The 18581-nt window shown below is 37.0% G+C and overlaps 1 protein-coding gene across 2 annotated transcripts in view; it reads right to left on the reverse strand.

The window, feature by feature from the left end:
- Nucleotides 1-10707: 10707 nt before the first annotated feature.
- The window catches only part of mier1a (mesoderm induction early response 1a, transcriptional regulator), a 71988-nt gene continuing 64114 nt past the window's right edge, over nt 10708-18581 (reverse strand). For both annotated transcript variants that reach the window (XM_039734888.1, XM_039734889.1), the window contains 4 exons: nt 15856-15950; nt 15506-15633; nt 13563-13690; nt 10708-11969 (listed from right to left, as the gene is read on the reverse strand). In XM_039734888.1, coding sequence (XP_039590822.1) covers nt 11635-11969; nt 13563-13690; nt 15506-15633; nt 15856-15950 — 686 coding nt within the window. In that variant the 3' untranslated portion in view covers nt 10708-11634. The remainder of the gene's footprint in view (nt 11970-13562; nt 13691-15505; nt 15634-15855; nt 15951-18581) is intronic.

Consider the following 18581-nt stretch of genomic DNA (forward strand, 5'->3'; position numbering starts at 1 on the left):
GTGTGTGTGTACATCTATATTTCAGATTTGTGTGCATATACATATATATACTGTATGTTTACTATTTTGTGTGTGTATGTATACATTTACATATTTTATATAGATGTTAAGTATGTATACACCTCTGTTTTTTAATTTTTTCATAGTTACACATTCAAAGTTCGTTTTTATCTTTTCTGTGGTGCCATAGTAGCCAGACTAGTCTTCGGTGAGCCTCCATTTCTACAGGTTTTTATCACAATCCATGGCCCTTAATGAACTTCATAATTCTCCCTCATGTTTTCATTCTCTTTTACATCATACTGTATGAAGTCTATTCCTATAGAATTTAGGACGGTTCTGATTATCACTTTTGACATTTGTTGCTCACTCCTTTTGTTGTTTATTTGTAATAAAATAGCTATGGTGTGAACAACAACGAATGAGCTGTTCCTCTGTCTACAGCCATTCATCTGGACTTGATTCTCATCACAGTTAACCAACGTTTAGGAGCAGCTTAGTCAAAAGAAAAGTATTATTAACAGGAATATTAGAGAGATGGGTCTTTAAAGACCTTTGAAGCAGGCGATGAGAAGTCAAGCCATGTTTATTAAGTATTAAAAGCAAGAAAAAGAAATCAAGTTTGTTCTGTCCAGACTTGGTCACAATGACAATCCTGTAGGCCTAGTTGTTCTCGGAGAGACCATCTGGATACCACAGCATTTTTGTAGGGTTGTTAAGGTCAGTATTGTCAGGTGTACAGTAAAATTTTTACTTCCATCCATCCATTACCCAACCTGCTATATCCTAACGCAGGGTCAGGGGGTATGCTGGAGCCAATCCCAGCCTACACAGGGCGCAAGGCAGGAACAAACCTCGGGCAGGGTGCTAGCCCACCACATTAAATATTTTTACTTGCATGTGATAATCAATGTCATGAGTTATTGTAGCTTGAATCAAAACTAAATTGTTCAAAACAATTATAAAAATGGAAAAGCAGGTATCCAGATAGCCAGCCTGGGTTTTAATGGGGACGGGGCTAAGGTATATGACCTCACAACGTGTTAGTCATTTCACGACACCTTTAATAACGCAACATTATTAAACGCGTATTTTATGACATTTCAGCTCAAATGCAAAACATTACTAGCATTAATTTTTTTCCTCATTTCAAACCAAATGCAAAAGATTATCAGTTAATATTCTGTAACGCTGCAAACCAAAATGTGACAAAATCTCATTTCAACACCGTGTAAAATGAACCAACAGATCACTCGTCTTATCTTGGTGCAGACTCCTCCGCCTCTGAGCTTTCATAGTCACTAATGACATCTAAAAAATTCACTTGACACACAAGCTCCCATTTAGACAAGATTGTTTTTCTTGGTGCATAAGGAAGTAATTTTTTTGTAGATTGCTACCTTTAAAAGGACCCCTCGATCAGCCACCATGGAACAAATGAAATCTGGCTGAGGTGGGAGGCCACTTTGACGGGGGGGTATGAGCGCGGTGGGGGCACAATAAGCAAAGTCAATTTTTATTAGTCGCATACAGATTATACACAGAGGTCAGTATGCAGTGAAATGATTAGTTGCTAAACTCTTAAGACAGTGTAATTAAAGACGAATATAAAGGACACTAAAAATATCACTACAAATCATTGTGCATTAGTATGCATGATGATAGAATAATAAACTAGGTGATAAATAATACTAAATAAATAATCTTGTGTACGAGTTAACAATAGGACACCACGTAGGTGTAAACACTTTCCTCATTCAAAATGCATGCAGACCAAGGAGCCGGCCCACTGCATTCAGTTTATAATGGATTGCCACCTTCTGTAGCCCCCATGTAGTTGTTGCCACTGCTTAGCCCCCAGACCAAGTTATATTTCAGTACAAATATCTGCAAAACAAAACTTTATCCGGTTTGATTTTTGTTTTTTTGTTTTTTTTTGCATCACTCTACAAGCGAGCAGTGATGCATTTCTAAACAATAAATCTGCTAAATGTATCCGTTCATTCATGTGCAAGATGTGGAAAGAACACAAACAGCAGGATTGTGTAAAACTTGACATTTGGAAAGCCAAGTTATTGTTGGTTTTTCTGCCAGTTTCAAAAAGTGACAAAACCTAATCCTCTTCAAAAAATGCCCCCTGGCAAGAGCCCTCAGTTGTCTGGTGTGCTCTTTCAATATTTGGCAATCCAGCCTCGGCGATGCATGTTCTTTTATTTCAACAAATTGTTTTTGTAGTCACAGCCACTTGCCCGTGTAACCTCACTATTGTATTTCCTGAATTCCACTTACTTATTAACTCTGTCGGGCCCTGCTGACATTAGTCTTGATAAACCTCCAGACACATTTTATTTTTCACATGGCTTTTCTGAACCTACTCACGTCTCTAAGCACATTCTGGATTCATTACAGTCCAGCTGAGATGAGTCGATTATACAGTCCAACTACCACATAGTGGTTTGCTTTGTCAAGTGCCTTGTAAGGGTATACTGTATATTGTAAAGACCGCTTAATATCTTTCATTTTCTAGATGTTTTCTTCCAATGAGTCTGCATCTCACCTTATCCCAGGAGTTTAAATGAAAAAAGAGCTGATGCTTTGCACCTTTTCCTAGAGTTAAGTGGTAAAGCAGAGTGTAATACCGAGGTCTGCCATCTTGGATAAAATAGCTGAGCTACCCCATTTTGTGTCAATTTAGGAGACCATGTGATACAATGAGTTTGTTGTTTGACTGAACAGGACGCCAGGTTTTGCAGTGTCTGATGCTGTGTGTTTACGTGCTAGTGGAATATTCGGAGCTCTGACTTGTGACATTTTGCGCGAGTTTCTGGTCAGACTATTTGGGGGAATGCAAGATCCCTGTTCATTTTGTTACAAACAAAACTATTCAACATAATAATTAAAGTGCAGACTAAACATACCAAATTTGTTTCACTTTGCTCCAAATACCACAATAACTACAAACTTGGCTGCCCAGCATATGTTATTTTTGTACAGTTGACTACAATGAGAGGCCTCCAGTATGTAAGAACTCGGAGAATTCAGGTAGCTTTGTTTTCTCTGAATTGTCTTGTGTTTTTATGACGTTCACACGGAATTTACAATTTACAATCTCTCATACTTACAGTCTACCCAATTGCCCATGAATATGTAGCATGAGAGAACCCACTGGTTGGTTTGTTTAGCTCTTGCTACTTAAAACAGGTGGACCACGTACAACTGAACAATTCTGCGTTTAGATGTTTTGGTTTTTAAACTTCCCCATGACCCTGAACTGAATTAGATGGATTGAAAACTGGAGGATGGGTAGTTTTGAAACGTATTGCGTCTTCCATTCCAGTTGTGTAACTTTAGCACTAGGGCTGTATCTAGCAGTGGGGGGGGTCCTTTCTGAAAGTGCCTTTGGACCAGCTTTTCTAACTGGCCAAGTGGGAACGTTCTTGCTGTTCCCATGAGAATGTGAGACCATTATATGTCTGTTTTTGTTCATTTTTAAAATGTATGCTAGTGTGCGTAGTGTCGCCTAATCACATGATTGAAATGTGGAAGAGCTGTTAGAAACGCTTGAAAGGAAAACGTGTTTTCTGGGAACAGAGGTCTCAAACTTGATTACTGGAGTGCTGCAGTGGCTACAGCTTATCATTTCAGCCACTTTCTTAATTGCTGCTGCTGATGGGACGTCTTTTGTTGTTTTGGTTTTGGAATTCCAAAACTAAAGTTGCTTCTTTTGTCCTCAGCACAGTACGTACTGAGCCGCTGCAGGTCCTAAAAAATATTAGAAAGGTCATCGGACTCTCCTCTGCCAGTTTTATGATTAGATGCCATTTCTTACTATTAATGATATGTTACTTTATTTAGAAAGCAGCAGTTGAAGAAGTGGTTGGACTGAACACCCACCACTGCACTCCCCACCCAAGTATTATTCACATCCCTACACCCAACTTGTGTTGGAATTCACTTGAGTGATAGGCACAACTTTTTCCATTAATATGCTACACTGGCTTGGTTTTAATCTTTTTTTTTTTTTCTCCCCCAGTACTATTGTATGATTTCATGCCCTTCCACATTTTGTTTCTCCTCCTCCCCAACAGCAGTGGAACCTTGGTGCCCCCCTGTGGCTGTTTGCTGTCATGACCATCACTGTATTCTTCACATGTCTAGTTCCTGCTGGGAAATACTGTATGGTAAGCAATTGAATTTTGAAGACAGAGTGCTAATTAGTTGGACCCTAAATAATAAATCGTTACGAACAAAACCCATTCACCGGTGCAGGTCTCTAGACAAGATTACGGGAACCTCTTGTTGCTGATTTTTAGTTTTCCATTTTACAAATACAAGTTAGAGGACCTGAATCAATCTCAGCAGAAGTCCTTACAGTCTGCCCATGTGGTTTGCTGCTCACTTCATCTGTGTAATTCGTTCAAGGTGATGCCCCCCTCTCAGCTGCTTGTGAGACTTGAACTTGGGGGCCTTAGGATGGCAGAATGCTCCTTTCTGCCAATGGAGCTAAAGGAGGTTAAGGTCCCAGACTTCTATTTTGCATAATCTTAAGTGAGTTAGGGGCAATCTCAGCACGCTCCTGCGACTACATAATGTAGTCTGACATCCCCAGCGACTCACCCCGACTAAAGGCTCCATGTGTATGTGCAAGAGTTGATAGCCAATGAGCACTCGGGTGGAAGTACGACGCATATAATACAGCTATGAGAAACAAGGAACATGCATGTTTTGGACCTCACAAACAGAAGAGAGGCCTGTGCGCCGTCTACCTTGTGATTTACTTACCACAAAAGAATTAAGAGTAAGCAGAAGTGGGCAGAACTGTCCCATCTTGGAAAGCCCTGGTTCTTTCAGACAGCATGTGAATTGATGCTGGCAAAAGGGGAGAGCTTATGTTGTTTTGGAAATGTTAACCTGTGTGTGCTACAAAGTCATCATGAATTCAACTAATTTGCCAAGCCAGGCAACGCAACCTCTAGTCGTGTACTCCGACATTCACAGACAAGATCTCAAGTTTGACCTTCCCTCTGCCTTTAAGCCATGTAATGTTAAATCAACATTAACTAAATTTGCTGCTGGTGTTGCCCCTGTCTTGGGGAGGACAAGCAGCTGAAAGAACGCCGTTGCCTTTAGTGAAATTCTCAGCAGGAACAATCTACACCAGGGGTCTCCCATTGCAGTCCTGGAGGGTCACAGTGAGTGCAGGTTTTCACTCCAAATAGTTTTGTAATTAGATAAGCGAACTGATTATTTGTGCTTTCATCCTTCCATCCAGGACAAATTTATATCGTGTTTATAGATTTTTTTCCTTTTTTTTTTTAATGTTTGTTGTGTGGTCCAGAACATACTTGTACCCCTTTTTTGCTTACTTTTAGTGCATTCACTGTTTTACTGTCTCCTTATTAGCAATGAGTTGCAAATGACAAAGGATGCAGCAGTTCCCCATCTGACTTGTTTCCATTTGCACCTGTGTGTACTCACCGTGCACTATCTGGTCTAATAAAATATTAAGAGGAAAACGTGAAGGACTGAGAAGTACTCAACCACTTTGGCCGTCAAATCATTTGGATGACATCTTGAAATAAGACAAAAATCTGATATAAGAATAAACTTAACACAGCAGCATGAAAATACTAATGAGCCATGATAATTAATGAGATCATAACGCTTTGCCCTTTCCAGATGATACCAATATAATATAAGTCCCTATGCTTTTGGTGATATACTTGATCCAGTTAGCAGTCAACCCAAAACCACCCTCGGACACCTTCCTGCGCAATTGAGCAAGACCCTTAACCTGTAATTGCTCCAGGGGCGCTGTACAATGGCTGACCTTGTGCTCTGACCCACTGGGGTATGCGAAAACTAACAAATTCCTAATACAATAAAACTGTATAAGGTGAAATAATAAACAAAAAAATAACAATATATTTAAAATATCAAAACGACAGAGAACAAATGTATTAAATCAATTATATAAAAAACACACAAACCTTAACCGCAGCAATCAAATCTGTAAATGCAACCCCACCCCCAACAAACACAGTACACAAATAATACAAAAGGAAAAATTCAACCACACAAAGTCCATGAAAGTTCTGTCCCTTCTTAAATGAAATTGTAGTCAGTTTTTGTCTTTCTATTTTTTGCAGAGTCTCCAAAACACACTATCCCAAAATAAAATAAATTGCTTTCAGCTCACCCTCTTGACTGTCCCGTCCGCTTCTCCATGGAGTGTGTCAGCTGATGAAGTCTTTGAGCTGGCCACCTCCATACTGGGAAGGGCTTAGACCTTTAAGTGAGGCAGTCTCCGGTCTGGCCATGGATAGTCTACATTTGTATTCTCCATCACAAAGATTGTGTTCAGTCTCGTTCCTCCTTCTCCAGCCTTTTCAACTGTAAATTAGCATCCATTTACCGTGGCAACCTCCTGGAAATTACTGCAACACACCAAACCCTGCAAAGGTCCTACTTATAGCTGTCTGCCCAATATGCCTGTTTTCCTCCCCTTCACTTTACTACCTTTGTTTGGGCGGCGACAGAGTATATATAAAGGATGACATAGAGAGAGAAAAACTGGCATCTAGCTAATCAATGAATGGGGTTCCAACAAAAACCAATGCCACTATGGCCCACCACTACTTCAGTAGTAAATAAATGGCATCTGAATAAGAAATTGGTTATCAGAAAAACATGCAGCCCTCCAGGATGTAACTGATTAGCTGTGATCTAAATGCATGGAGTGAACAGCACACAACATGGCAGCACTGCAGGGACTTCTGCTCCAGGCGATTGATTTAACCCAAATGTTTATCTGTAAACAATGATACAAGAAAATTATCATCTGAGGCAGCAAATTACCACAGTATGGTTTTCAATTGACAATTTATTACTCAGGGTTCAAGTGAACACCACCTCTGTTTTTATAAATTTAAATGCTCACTATATAACAAGCATCAGGAATTGGAATACTCAATTTAGTAAAAGGCTATAACTAGTCAAGCACATGGTTTTTTTTTTAGGGTGGTGGTAATGCTAGGTGGACCATGTCTACTGCAAATACACAGGGTAAAAAATCAACTTAAATAGTTGATATAACTGAGACCAAGCCAATGGCATTTTTAAAAAATATGGGAAGTAAAGAGCTGGTGGTGATCTCATTATGAAAAAGACTGATCATTAATTAGCCCTTTCATTTGAAATGTGCAAAAAAAGGCCATTCCCAATAAACTGTTTAGCACTGCACAAATAGAAGTCGTTTGATTGCTGATGGATGAAAAGTTAGTGTGGCTTAATAACAAGTATGCAAGTGCTGACATTTTCAGCAGTTCTTGGTACATTTTAGAAGTGTGTGTATATATATATATGTATAAATTGTGTACATATGTTTGCAACCTGTTCAAAGTTTTCTATGCTGTTTTTATGCATATTTATTTTAACATTGTACAGAGATAACAACCTGGATTTTGTAGCAGAGGCTTGATATTGATGTCAGATGGCATATTTTTGTACAGGCACTGGGATCCAAAAATAAAAATGACAAGAGCAACTTCATTCTTCAGCTTTGTGGTTGTGTTTTTGTGTCTTTACCTTGATCTTTCCCTCTGTTTTCAGGTTAAGCCTTAATGTATACTGATTCTAGAGTCATATATTGCAGCATCATTGACTAAATCAATCATAGCCATCAGTTCTGTCACTTGGCTAAAGCTCTCCATTACCCAGTTGCAGATCTGGCTTTCTTAGCTTATGTGTCTGTGTGTATACCATGTTAACCGCAACTTCCTAGTTGTATTTGTAAATTGTGAACCTGCACAAAACACTCCCAACTATTTCATAAATGCAACATACTGCCCAATGCTCTATTTTCTCAAAACAATCCACAATTGGTTCAAGTTTGCATCAGTATTAGATAGGGGCTCCTAGTTCAATAATTTTTACTAGTACATTTCCAGGTTGATCAAAGATGAATGCACAGCTAAGTATCCTGGGAAATAAAACCCAGAAATTTTGAAGGTGAACACACAACAATTTTATAAAAGCAAAAGAAAACTAAGAAAAGAAGGAGGAGTCTGCAAACAAAGCTATGCTATTAAAACAAATCAGGTTGGAATCGTAAGACTTGTCAGCTAAGGTATGGATAAGACACACCAAGCTAACACCACCCCCAACATCTTATTCTCTATTCATTTCTCTCTTTTCAGTTGTTTTTCTTAAATGTCATTTTTGAAAAGAGTGGCTTCATAATAAAATGATTTTTTATTAACTTGTACTTTTCTGGAAAACTGAATTATAAAACTGCAACTCCAAAGTGAAACGGATTCCATTTATACCTTAGAAAATGACACCAAACAATGGGTGGCACTCAGAGAGGAGGGTCTTCAAATCAAAAATGCAATCCCCCCTTGAGAGCGCTCCCTGGTTGTTTTAACAATATTTTATCCAGAAAAAATATTGTGAGCACAACAGGATACCTGAGAGATGGATTATGTAACAGTTGTAGATTTTTCCCAGGATGTTTTATTGCTTGAAGCTATTCAAACTGGATTTCCACTGAAGCCCTTTAGCAAGAAAGGAGCAAGCATGGCATTAAACGTTTTCTCTGTCATCGCTACAAAACACAGGGTAAGTAACACATACACAATCATTTTGGGTGGAATATTCCAATGGACATCTGAATGAAGGTTTCAAATAAAGAACTGGTTACACTAGTCATTTTTTGACAACTGGTAACATCTCCATATCTCATCTTCTGTGCCTATGAAGGGATTAGAGCTCCAGCATCCCAGTTTGAATCCTCAGTCCTGCTTTCGTCTTAGGAGCTTACATGCTTGCCTCAAATCTGCATTTTTTCTTCTTTTTCAACAGTTCTAAATTAGCCCCTTAATGGACTGACACTTTTGAGTTAGTGTTAAGCAAGCCCACCCTCCTCCAAATTAGATTACACAAGTTATCTACAACAAGCTATCCATGTTTACATGAACCGTAAAGATGGTTGCATCTTGTTGGTTTTATCCCCACTCTTCCACTGTTCTGAATTAAGTGTGTAAACATTTTGTACAGTGTGTACTGTAATATCTGACTATATGAACAGTATAACTGGATTAGACAAAAGCTTTCACTTTGGTAAAGGGATGGTGGAAAAGGTGTTATTTGTAAACTTACATTAGCTCGGAGGATGAAGCTGAACGTTTGAGATATGGCGCTATATGGGCCCATATTGCCAAAGCAGCTCGAATCATAACAGCAGCAAACATTCAGCAGAGCAAAGGTGTCAATGTAAGCAGCAATTTACCCGATACTGAAGGTGACATTAGCACCTGCAGGTTTTTCATACCTTCAACCCCAAACACGTGTACATGTAAACTGTAAGAATAAGAACTTAAGTGACTTATCATGCTAAAAGGTTTGCTCTAACAGATGGTCTCAATGGTGATGGATGTTTTAAACTTGGCACCATATAGAACATAAAAAGGAATACTGATTAGAAATTAGCAATTAGTGATAAAAACAAATCGCTAGATTAGTGTAACAATAACTTTAGCATACAGGAGTGGCATTAAACATTTAGAAAGAGGTGTTAAAAAAAGGCCCATGAACTTTTCTATTCCAAATTCAGACTGCACGAAGTTTCATATATTGAAACAGTCTTAAATTAAGTGTGTATCATAAAAACACAGTCATAATTTACCTGGCTTTGCAAGAAAGTGGGCAGTTCATTTTCACTAAGGCTGTTATATTTAAACGCTGGACAAATTCATAGCAGTCAGCAGATGAAGAGAAGCCCAAAAGGACCTGGAGGTATCAAACTGGCTCAATGAAATAAATGGATGCCTTCATCACCAATGGAAGTTTGGCTGCATTTCATTGTTGCTTCACCTATATAAAAAGACTATACACAAGTTACTAAATATTTTTAAAAGATTCTAAACTCCTCTAGAAATTTCTCAAGAACATAAAATGGTCACTATACACAGCAGACCACCATGTACATGCTTGAAACGTCTGTTAAATGTGGGGAATTTTGCTATTTAAACTTTTCAGCTTAAATGTGTCCAGGATGTAAAGAGATAGAAAGCTCTCAAACTATGCAGATGACTTTGAACTATGCACCACTGAGGATGATGGTAAAAACCACTTTGTGCTTACCTGCAAGAAATCTCCTGTGTTCATCTAATGCCTGTGCTAAAAATCAACAGTAATCTTTTAGAATAGACAAAAACAATTCCTGTTTAGTTCATTCTACTTCTTCCCCTTTGACAAACTTCATATAGTACGTTCTGTTTCACTTGTTTTATAAAAATTTATTTTACTTATCTGCATAAGCCCCAACACTGGAATGCTAATTACTATATTTTGTCTCACATACCACAACATAATGCATAAGAAAACTAATTTGCAATCTCCAGGACTTTCTTTTTTTTTTTTACATCAAGCCATCTTTTTTAACAACAGATGCATTATTTGTTTAGAATGCTTTCTGGAGATTTAATGTTTTATTGGTTAAACTTGTATTTTTCCCATAATAAATATTTGGGATTTTAATTCTTAGAATTTTCAAGAACAAATTAGGTTTGTAAATCATACGGATGTACTTTTCATAATACATGTCTAGTAATTTTTCCTTTCCAAATGTGCTGGGGGGAAAAATATTCTTACCTCCTCATACATGCCCAAGAGCTCAAGCAAGGTTTAACACATTGCCAGATTATCTTTTTATCTTAACATTTTATTCAATGTAGCTGATGCCTATTCGGTAGGCATGCTTGGTGTTACCTGCATGACAAAAAATATTTAAGTTTCCACTTAGAAAATTATATATTTATGAAAAAAGCCAGTCTGCGAAGAGAAAATACCTGCTCATTCACCAAGGCTCACACTTATTCTTAATATATATATCTATATATATATTTGTTTTTCCAAGTTAAAAGTGTAGGAACTGTACAACATGAAACTATACAATCTTTACAGAAAGAACATTTCAGTTTTAAGTACTTTCTAAAAAATTCAAAGTCTACAAAGAATGTGGAAAAATACAGCAAGTATTTTATCTGCCAGATATAATCTGTGATTTATAAGACATCACTGATGTCAGACATTTACGCATAACAAACCTCATTGACTTCCCAAAGGTTCATTTTACATCCTATAAAAACAAGTGGGTACATATAAGGCGTCCAGGATTTCAAATCTTATTTGCTTTGATGATATGTAGTTGGTTACTAGACTATTGTACAAAAAAGTGCAAGACTGCCTGCCATTAAAGCTAGGGTATCCCTTTTTCAAACAGAGAGGCTTCTAGTTTACCAAATACAATAGGCTGGCTTAGAATTTTTTTTCTTTTTGAAACACAATAAAAATATAAATATTTAAGTACAAAAATAATAGCAAGAATTTCTGATACAAACAGGAAATAACAGTTAAAATTTAGATAGTTCTGAAAATGTGTCCTTGAATGGAAATAATGTGGCTTTAGCACTCTGAACAGGAACATTATATTCAATGTTATAAAATGGAGACATGCAAATTACAATCAAATTAATCTTCGGTGGTGTACGGATTCCATTCTTAACGTTACTGGAAGCCCAGTTTTACAGTCACTCATTTGGTTATTCTCTTGACAGTGCCAACTGCATTGTTTCAGTCATTCTCTACAACAGCTTCTTCAGATCTTAAACTAGCACTCAACCCCTGAGAAGATGTCCCAGGTTTGTCTGCTTCTACAGAAAAATCATTGTCAAGCTTCCGTCTCTTGGTATATCTGTCCATGTTTTCTTCAAACTTGCTGTTCTCATCAGCGTCTGCAGTCAGAATATTTCTGCTGTCACCGAATACGTCTTTGTTAAAGCCATTTGTATCTTTTTCTATCAAGGAAGAGTCTTGGGAATGACTACTGGGTCCATTTACTTGCAGTTCTTCGCTTTTAGCTTCATTCATATTGGACAATGAATCCAAGTGGCCATGAGGAGCAATTCCTGTTCAAAAAAAAAAAAACAGTTAACATTTTGACAAAAACTGTTGGTACTTTGCAAACAATGACACTGGCAGTAGCTCAATATAACTTACTTTTTAAGTGGTAATTACATGACACACATTTCTAAATAATTAATAGGTAGTTGGGGAACTGTTTCATAGTTGCTGGAAATCTTATGTTACCTTTAAAATATGGGAGTCAACGTAGATGTGGCTTTTGGCCTTTTCAAATCTTTGTTAAGTTCCATCACCCAGAAGAACTGATCTTCTACTTGTTAAGGTATATCCGACGTGCACAAGTATTAGGCACAGTCTTTTCCTTATGAGGTTTTCACTGTTTTTTCTTTAACCTTTGATCCTTAGTTGTACATGTCTCACAGTGAAATTTGCACTGGTGAAATCATGTGAAAAACAGGATTAACCACTGAATAAGCTGCTTCTATGTAAGCTGGACACTTGACCGTGAATAAAGGAGGTAGGGAGTTAGGGGTTGTCAGGATGGGTCTTCAATTTAAATGCTCTACCGTGTCTTAAGCGCATTGTTTTAGATCATGAGAGCATTTTCTGGAAGTGACTTACTTAATAAAATTTTAGTAAAAATGTGTGTGTTTAGGACATTCTGAACATGCAACTGGATGTCTTCTTGAGTGGATTATGCAACACGAGTTTTTTCACAGATGTTATGATATTGCTTTAATTTTTTTAACATTGTTTACTATAGACTTGTTTTGCATCAGAAGCCTTTTTATCTCCATTCTGCATGAAAACATGAGTAAAAGTTTATGAATAATGATAAAATAATAACTCTTTACATTTATATACACTTTCTCAGTACTCAAAGCACTTTTCATAGTGGGTGGGGAGCCAGTTCAACCACTACTAATGTGTAGCATCCACCTGGATGATACGACGGCAGCCATTTTTGCGCCAGTACTCTTGCCACACATTAGCTATTAGGTGGTGAAATAGTGAAAATGATATAGCCAATTAGACACCAGGGATAATTAGGGGACCAGAATGACCAGGCCCATGGAGGGCAGTTTAGCCTGGACATTGGGATATACTCTGCTCCAGGCAATCTTTTATGACCACACGGTGTCAGGACCTCAGTTTTACATTTCATCCAAAGGATGGCAGCACAGTGTCCTCATAACTGCACTGGGGCATTGGGGTCCATATTCAGACTACAGGTTAAGCACCCCCTGCTGGCCTCAAGAACACATCTTCCAGCAGCAACCCAAGCTTTTCTTAGATGGTCTCCTAGCCTAGTACTGGGTGGGCTTGAACATGTTTAGCGTCAGGTGGATGACCTCTTCTGAAGTGCATGTGGTAGGATAGGTTCCTCAGTGTGTATATTTCAGGAGCTTAATCTCAAAGTGTGAGTAACACAAACGTGCAAATGTTAAGAGTAATTTTTCTTTCACTTTCAAAGACTATCACAAAACTGGTCCAAATCAACATGAATTTCCAAAAAACAATCGAACATTTTAAGTAACAAATCAATAACTTACCACTTCTCGTAGATTGTCTTTATTGACTAAACTGTCCAAATCGTTTTAGTTTTTATTAGCCTTTAAAGCACTTTATAAACTCACCATTCTGATTGCTGCTATCATCCTTCTCTGAATGACTAGTACTGCTGTTGGAGGTAGTAGGAGGAGGTGATGCTGCCCGACTTGATGCTGCACTTTCAGTCTCATCTAGAAGACGATCCATGTAATCCCTAAACATAAATATAAAAAGATGTTTAGTAAAACAATGGTAATATTATAAAATGTATGTACAGTCCAGCATTCCTTAGGGATGGGTAAGCCAAGAATCAGAAGGGCAATTTGTTTTAGTGGGTCGCTAACTACTGAGATGGATTGCAAGGTGACTGGGAAACACAAAGGCCTTTTTAGAAATTTTTTTTTTGTAAGCAATCAACTGACCATTTCTTCAGTAATGTACAAGAAAAGTACAAGATTTCTGCAATGGTTTTTAAATCCACCATTTCTAATATAGGCTATATAAGCTCCTGCGTGGTACAGGACTGAAATGAATATATGTACACTAAGATTTTACTTGTGTAGAAAAAATACATTTGAAAATTAGAGATGCACCAGTCGGTCAGCAAGCAATTGGAACTACAGTAGATTGTCATGTTTAATCTGTGAGGAGGCCGATTAATTTACAGCTTTACAAATAATGTGAACCAAAAATGTGTATAACACTGCAATACCACTTACATAAGTTAATGCAAACAAGAAGGTGTCTGCTATCTGGCATTACTGTAGTATAAGACAAATTGATGGAGCTGATCAGAATTATAAAGCCTCTTTTCTTGTTAAAAAGGATTTGATGGTACTCTCTTCATGAGTGCATTGTACTAAACAAAAAAATTCAGATGTTGTGGGTACAAACAATATCAGCTTTTGAAAGACTGCTAGTTTAAGTAGCATGCATGCAGTAGCTAATCAAGTCTTTGCAAGTTGTAGTCACATCCCATTGCTTTTCACTTATTTGCCAATGGGTGCTTTTTAAAACAGTGAAAACGCCTCAGAAGGAAACTACTGCAAACATTTTTTTTTATCCTTTTTCATCAAGCTCCATCTTAGTCTACAGCCAAGATTTCACAGTCTTCCACTTCTGGAACATTGAGCGCAGTCCAGGAAAATGCAGTAACTCTTTCAGTGTTTATTAATTAGGAAACTGGAATTTGCAGAATCAAGGCAAGTTTTCCAAGCATTTCTCATGGACAATATAACCTGCAATTATAATAAGTTAGTTGTGCCATCGTTCACCTGTCTCTTAACTTTAAGAATGAATCCTCCTTACTCAGCATCTGAACACACACTAATAGCAGTATTTGTTGTTTACAAAATGTTAATTTTTTAGAAAGCTGTTCAATAAATTTTAGACTGTATTTGTAATTATTAAAAACATGGGGTTTTGCATTTATTTTGGTTTTACTAATTGTAAAACTATGTTCTCTTTGTCCAGTGCTGTTCTTCACTATTATCTTTATGAAGATTTGATTTCACCAAGTTACACCAAATATTATCAGGTAGATAATTTACTTGCAAACCTAACTAACATTTAGTGTCCTTTTCAAGTAGACAGGTTTCTGGTTGTGTTTTTACAATTTTGGCTACTGGCAAAAAAGTTTGAGTACCACTTATTTACATGGAACAAAATTAGTCATTGATGGTTGTCATAGTAAAAACCCTGAGGTTCAAAAAATTGTGAATATGGCACCAATACAGATGAAAATCTTAACCCATATCTTCACTACTGATCAAACTCTCGAGACTTCAGCAAATTTACACCTTTTTTTTAAATGATCAGCATTTAGTTTTCTAGTATGCATAAGCCACTGAAACCCTTAGTATTTGTGTAAAGTGATTTATAAGCTTCTATTTAGGATATTTGTTCCATTTTGACTTAACAGAGCTCTAAAATAATTATGTCTTAGATATCCATTATCCTATACCTTATTTTTTTTATCTTGTTATACTTTCTTATTTAAACAAAAGTGAAAAAAGAAACAAACACTCACGTTACACCAGGATGAAGATTGTACTTCCGTTTTCCAAGCCGAGTTTGCTGAGCAAAAAAGTCGTAACGCTCAGATTTCTTCCACATATAATAAAATGATACACACTCTCCAACAGATCTAGTTCTGACCTGTACAAATTAAATTATATAATTTAAAGAAGTGCAATATAGAAAACAAGCATAATATAACCGAATATCTAATTAGTCGTCGTTGTAAGTGGTAATGAAATAAATTGTAATTCTAAAATAAACAAACATAAATAAATTTGCTCTCAACAATCAAGCCATTTGCAAAATACAAATTAACCTCCCCTTAACACCTAATATTATATCCTGGAGTATTTTACATACCTTGTTGGCTTGTATTAAATGGAAATCCTTTCCATATGCTTTAAGTCCTTGTTCAAAATTCCTGCACTCTTCTTCTGTCCATACTGAAAGCTCCTCTGAGATAAAAGATATACAATCACCATTATCACCATCAGTTATCCTAAGTAGTTGAAAACACTTGCCATGTTTATTACCCATTGCATCTGCCATTTGGGTAGAGAGAACCTAAAATTCCAGATTTCACAAATGCTTTCCTAACTTGACAGGCAACAAGGCCATAATCAAATTTCTCAAGCACATTATTTTCCCAAAAACCCAGATTACTACTCACTTAAATCTTTACAGAAGTGAAGGTGCAAACTGCAGTTATGCCTACTGATTTAAAGTAAAGGTGTGATGAAATATATTATATTTCAAATAAATAGCTACATCATTATTCAATTTTCTTGTTAACTAGCATAATTTCATTCATATTTTGTTTTCTTACTAGATGCTTATATGACAAGAGTCTTGCTAAAAGGGAAATTTATACAGGGAGTGCCGAATTATTAGGCAAGTTGTATTTTTGAGGATTAATTTTAATATGGAACAAACACAGTGCTATTAGTCAATCCAAAATGTTAATAAACCTGAAACCTGAATGTTTCACAACGGAAATGTGAGTGTGAACATCATCAGGGGAATACATATGTGCGCACAATTATTAGGCAATTATCAGTGTGCAGATTTATTATGCAACTAAAGGAAAAATGAAAATTTTCCCATCTCACTTGTTTATTTTCATCTGTTATAGTGAGAATAATAAACAAACACCTCAAAATTTACAAATAAACATCTCTGACATTTCAAAAAAAAATAAATCAATCAATCAATGACCAATATAGCCACCCTTCTTTCCAATAACAGTCATAAGCCTTTCCATTCATGGAGTCTGTCAGTTTCTTGATCTGTTGACGATCAGCTTTTTGTGGAGCAGTGACTACAGCCTCCCAGACACTCTTCAGAGAGGTGTATTGTTTTTCTCCCCCGTAAATCTAGCGTTTAAGAAGTGCCCACAAGTTCTCGATAGGGTTTAGGTCAGATGAGGAAGGGGGGCCATGTCATTATTCCTTCATCTTTAAGGCCTTTACTGGCTGGCCATGCAGTGGAGAACTTCGATGCAAGTGATGGAGCATTGGCCTGCATAAAAATCATGGTCTTTTTCCTGTATCACTGTTTGAAGAAAGTGTCTTCGAAAAACTGGCAGTAGGTTTGGGAGTTGATTTTGAGTTCATCTTCAATGCAAAAGGTCCAACTAGCTCATCTTTAAAAATACCAGCTCATACCAGTACCCCACCTCCACGTTGGAGTGGAGCTCTGTGCCCATTACTGATCCACAGGTCCATCCATCTGGTCCATCAAGAGTCACTCTCATCTCATCGGTCCATAAAACCTTTGAAAAAAATCTGTCTTCTGATATTTCTTGGCCCAGTTTTGACGTTTCAACTTATGTTTCTTGTTCAGTGGTGGTTGGGTTTCAGCCCTCCTTACCTTGGCCATGTCTTTGAGCACTGAACACCTTGTACTTCTGGGCACTCCAGGTAGGTTGCAGCTCTGGAATATGAAAGTACTGGAGGATAATGGGTTCCTGGTAGCTTCACGTTTGATTCTTCTCAAATCTTTGGCAGCTAATTTGCGTCTTTTGTTCTCAACACGTTTCTTGCGACCCTGTTGACTATTTGCAACAAAATGTTTGATGGTTCTGTGATCACACACCAATATCTTAGCAATTCCAAAAGTGCTGCATCCCTCTGAAAGACTTTTTACAATTTTTGACTTTTCAGAGTCAGTTAAATCTCTTTTTTGGCCCATTTTGCCTGAGGAAAACTAGCTGCCTAATAATTCTGCACACCTTGATATAGGGTGTTGATCTCCTTAGGCCACACCCTCCCTCATTACACAAATACACATCACCTAACGTGCTTAAATCCAATAAGCATTCAAGTTAATACAGCTTGGAGTTGGAATATACGCATTAAAATGATGATATGGTCAAAATACTCACTTGCCTAATAATTGTGCACACAGTGTACAGTTTCATTGAACATATTGATTTGCCTATAAATAAATAAGCTCCAACATGCTTTATTGCAAAAGGGCAATAATTCAATAAAAATTACATAGAGGGATTCAAATCTCCCAGAATGTAAATGTGAAATAAAATCTACTACTGCTATAATGGTATTAATGAGATCAGATGAACATTTAAAATGTAGTCATCCAGTCTCATGTTTAAAGATTCCAAATTTAATGAGCCTTCATGAGAACAAGCATTAATGCCACAAACAGTCTACAAAGCTCACATTGGAAGCTCTAGTAATGAAAAAGCATTTCTGTAGTGTTTTATTAGGATTAAGATTTTTACAGTTTCCAAAGTAGAACTTTTGAAGAAACCTAGATTATATTTCTCACTCTCAAAACATGAAAAACACGCTAAAGACGGAAAGAAGAGATGTGAATTAGGGAGAAGTGAAAACAAAAAGAATAACTTCATAGATTCAGAAATCAATTGAGTCTAACCATTTATATCAACTAATAAACATCAAATGCAAATAAGAGGCATTGTGCTCTTTGACTTTGTTACTACTCAACTTTTTAATCAATAAAACTTCATAAAAATAAGACTCGTTCAACATAATTAATTGCACATAAGCTAAGTAATTAGTATGGATAAGAATATGCAATTCATTACAAGAGAGCTACTTAAG

This window comes from Polypterus senegalus, chromosome 14, assembly GCF_016835505.1.
Source record: "Polypterus senegalus isolate Bchr_013 chromosome 14, ASM1683550v1, whole genome shotgun sequence".
In the NCBI taxonomy this organism is placed as follows: Eukaryota; Metazoa; Chordata; class Cladistia; order Polypteriformes; family Polypteridae; genus Polypterus; species Polypterus senegalus.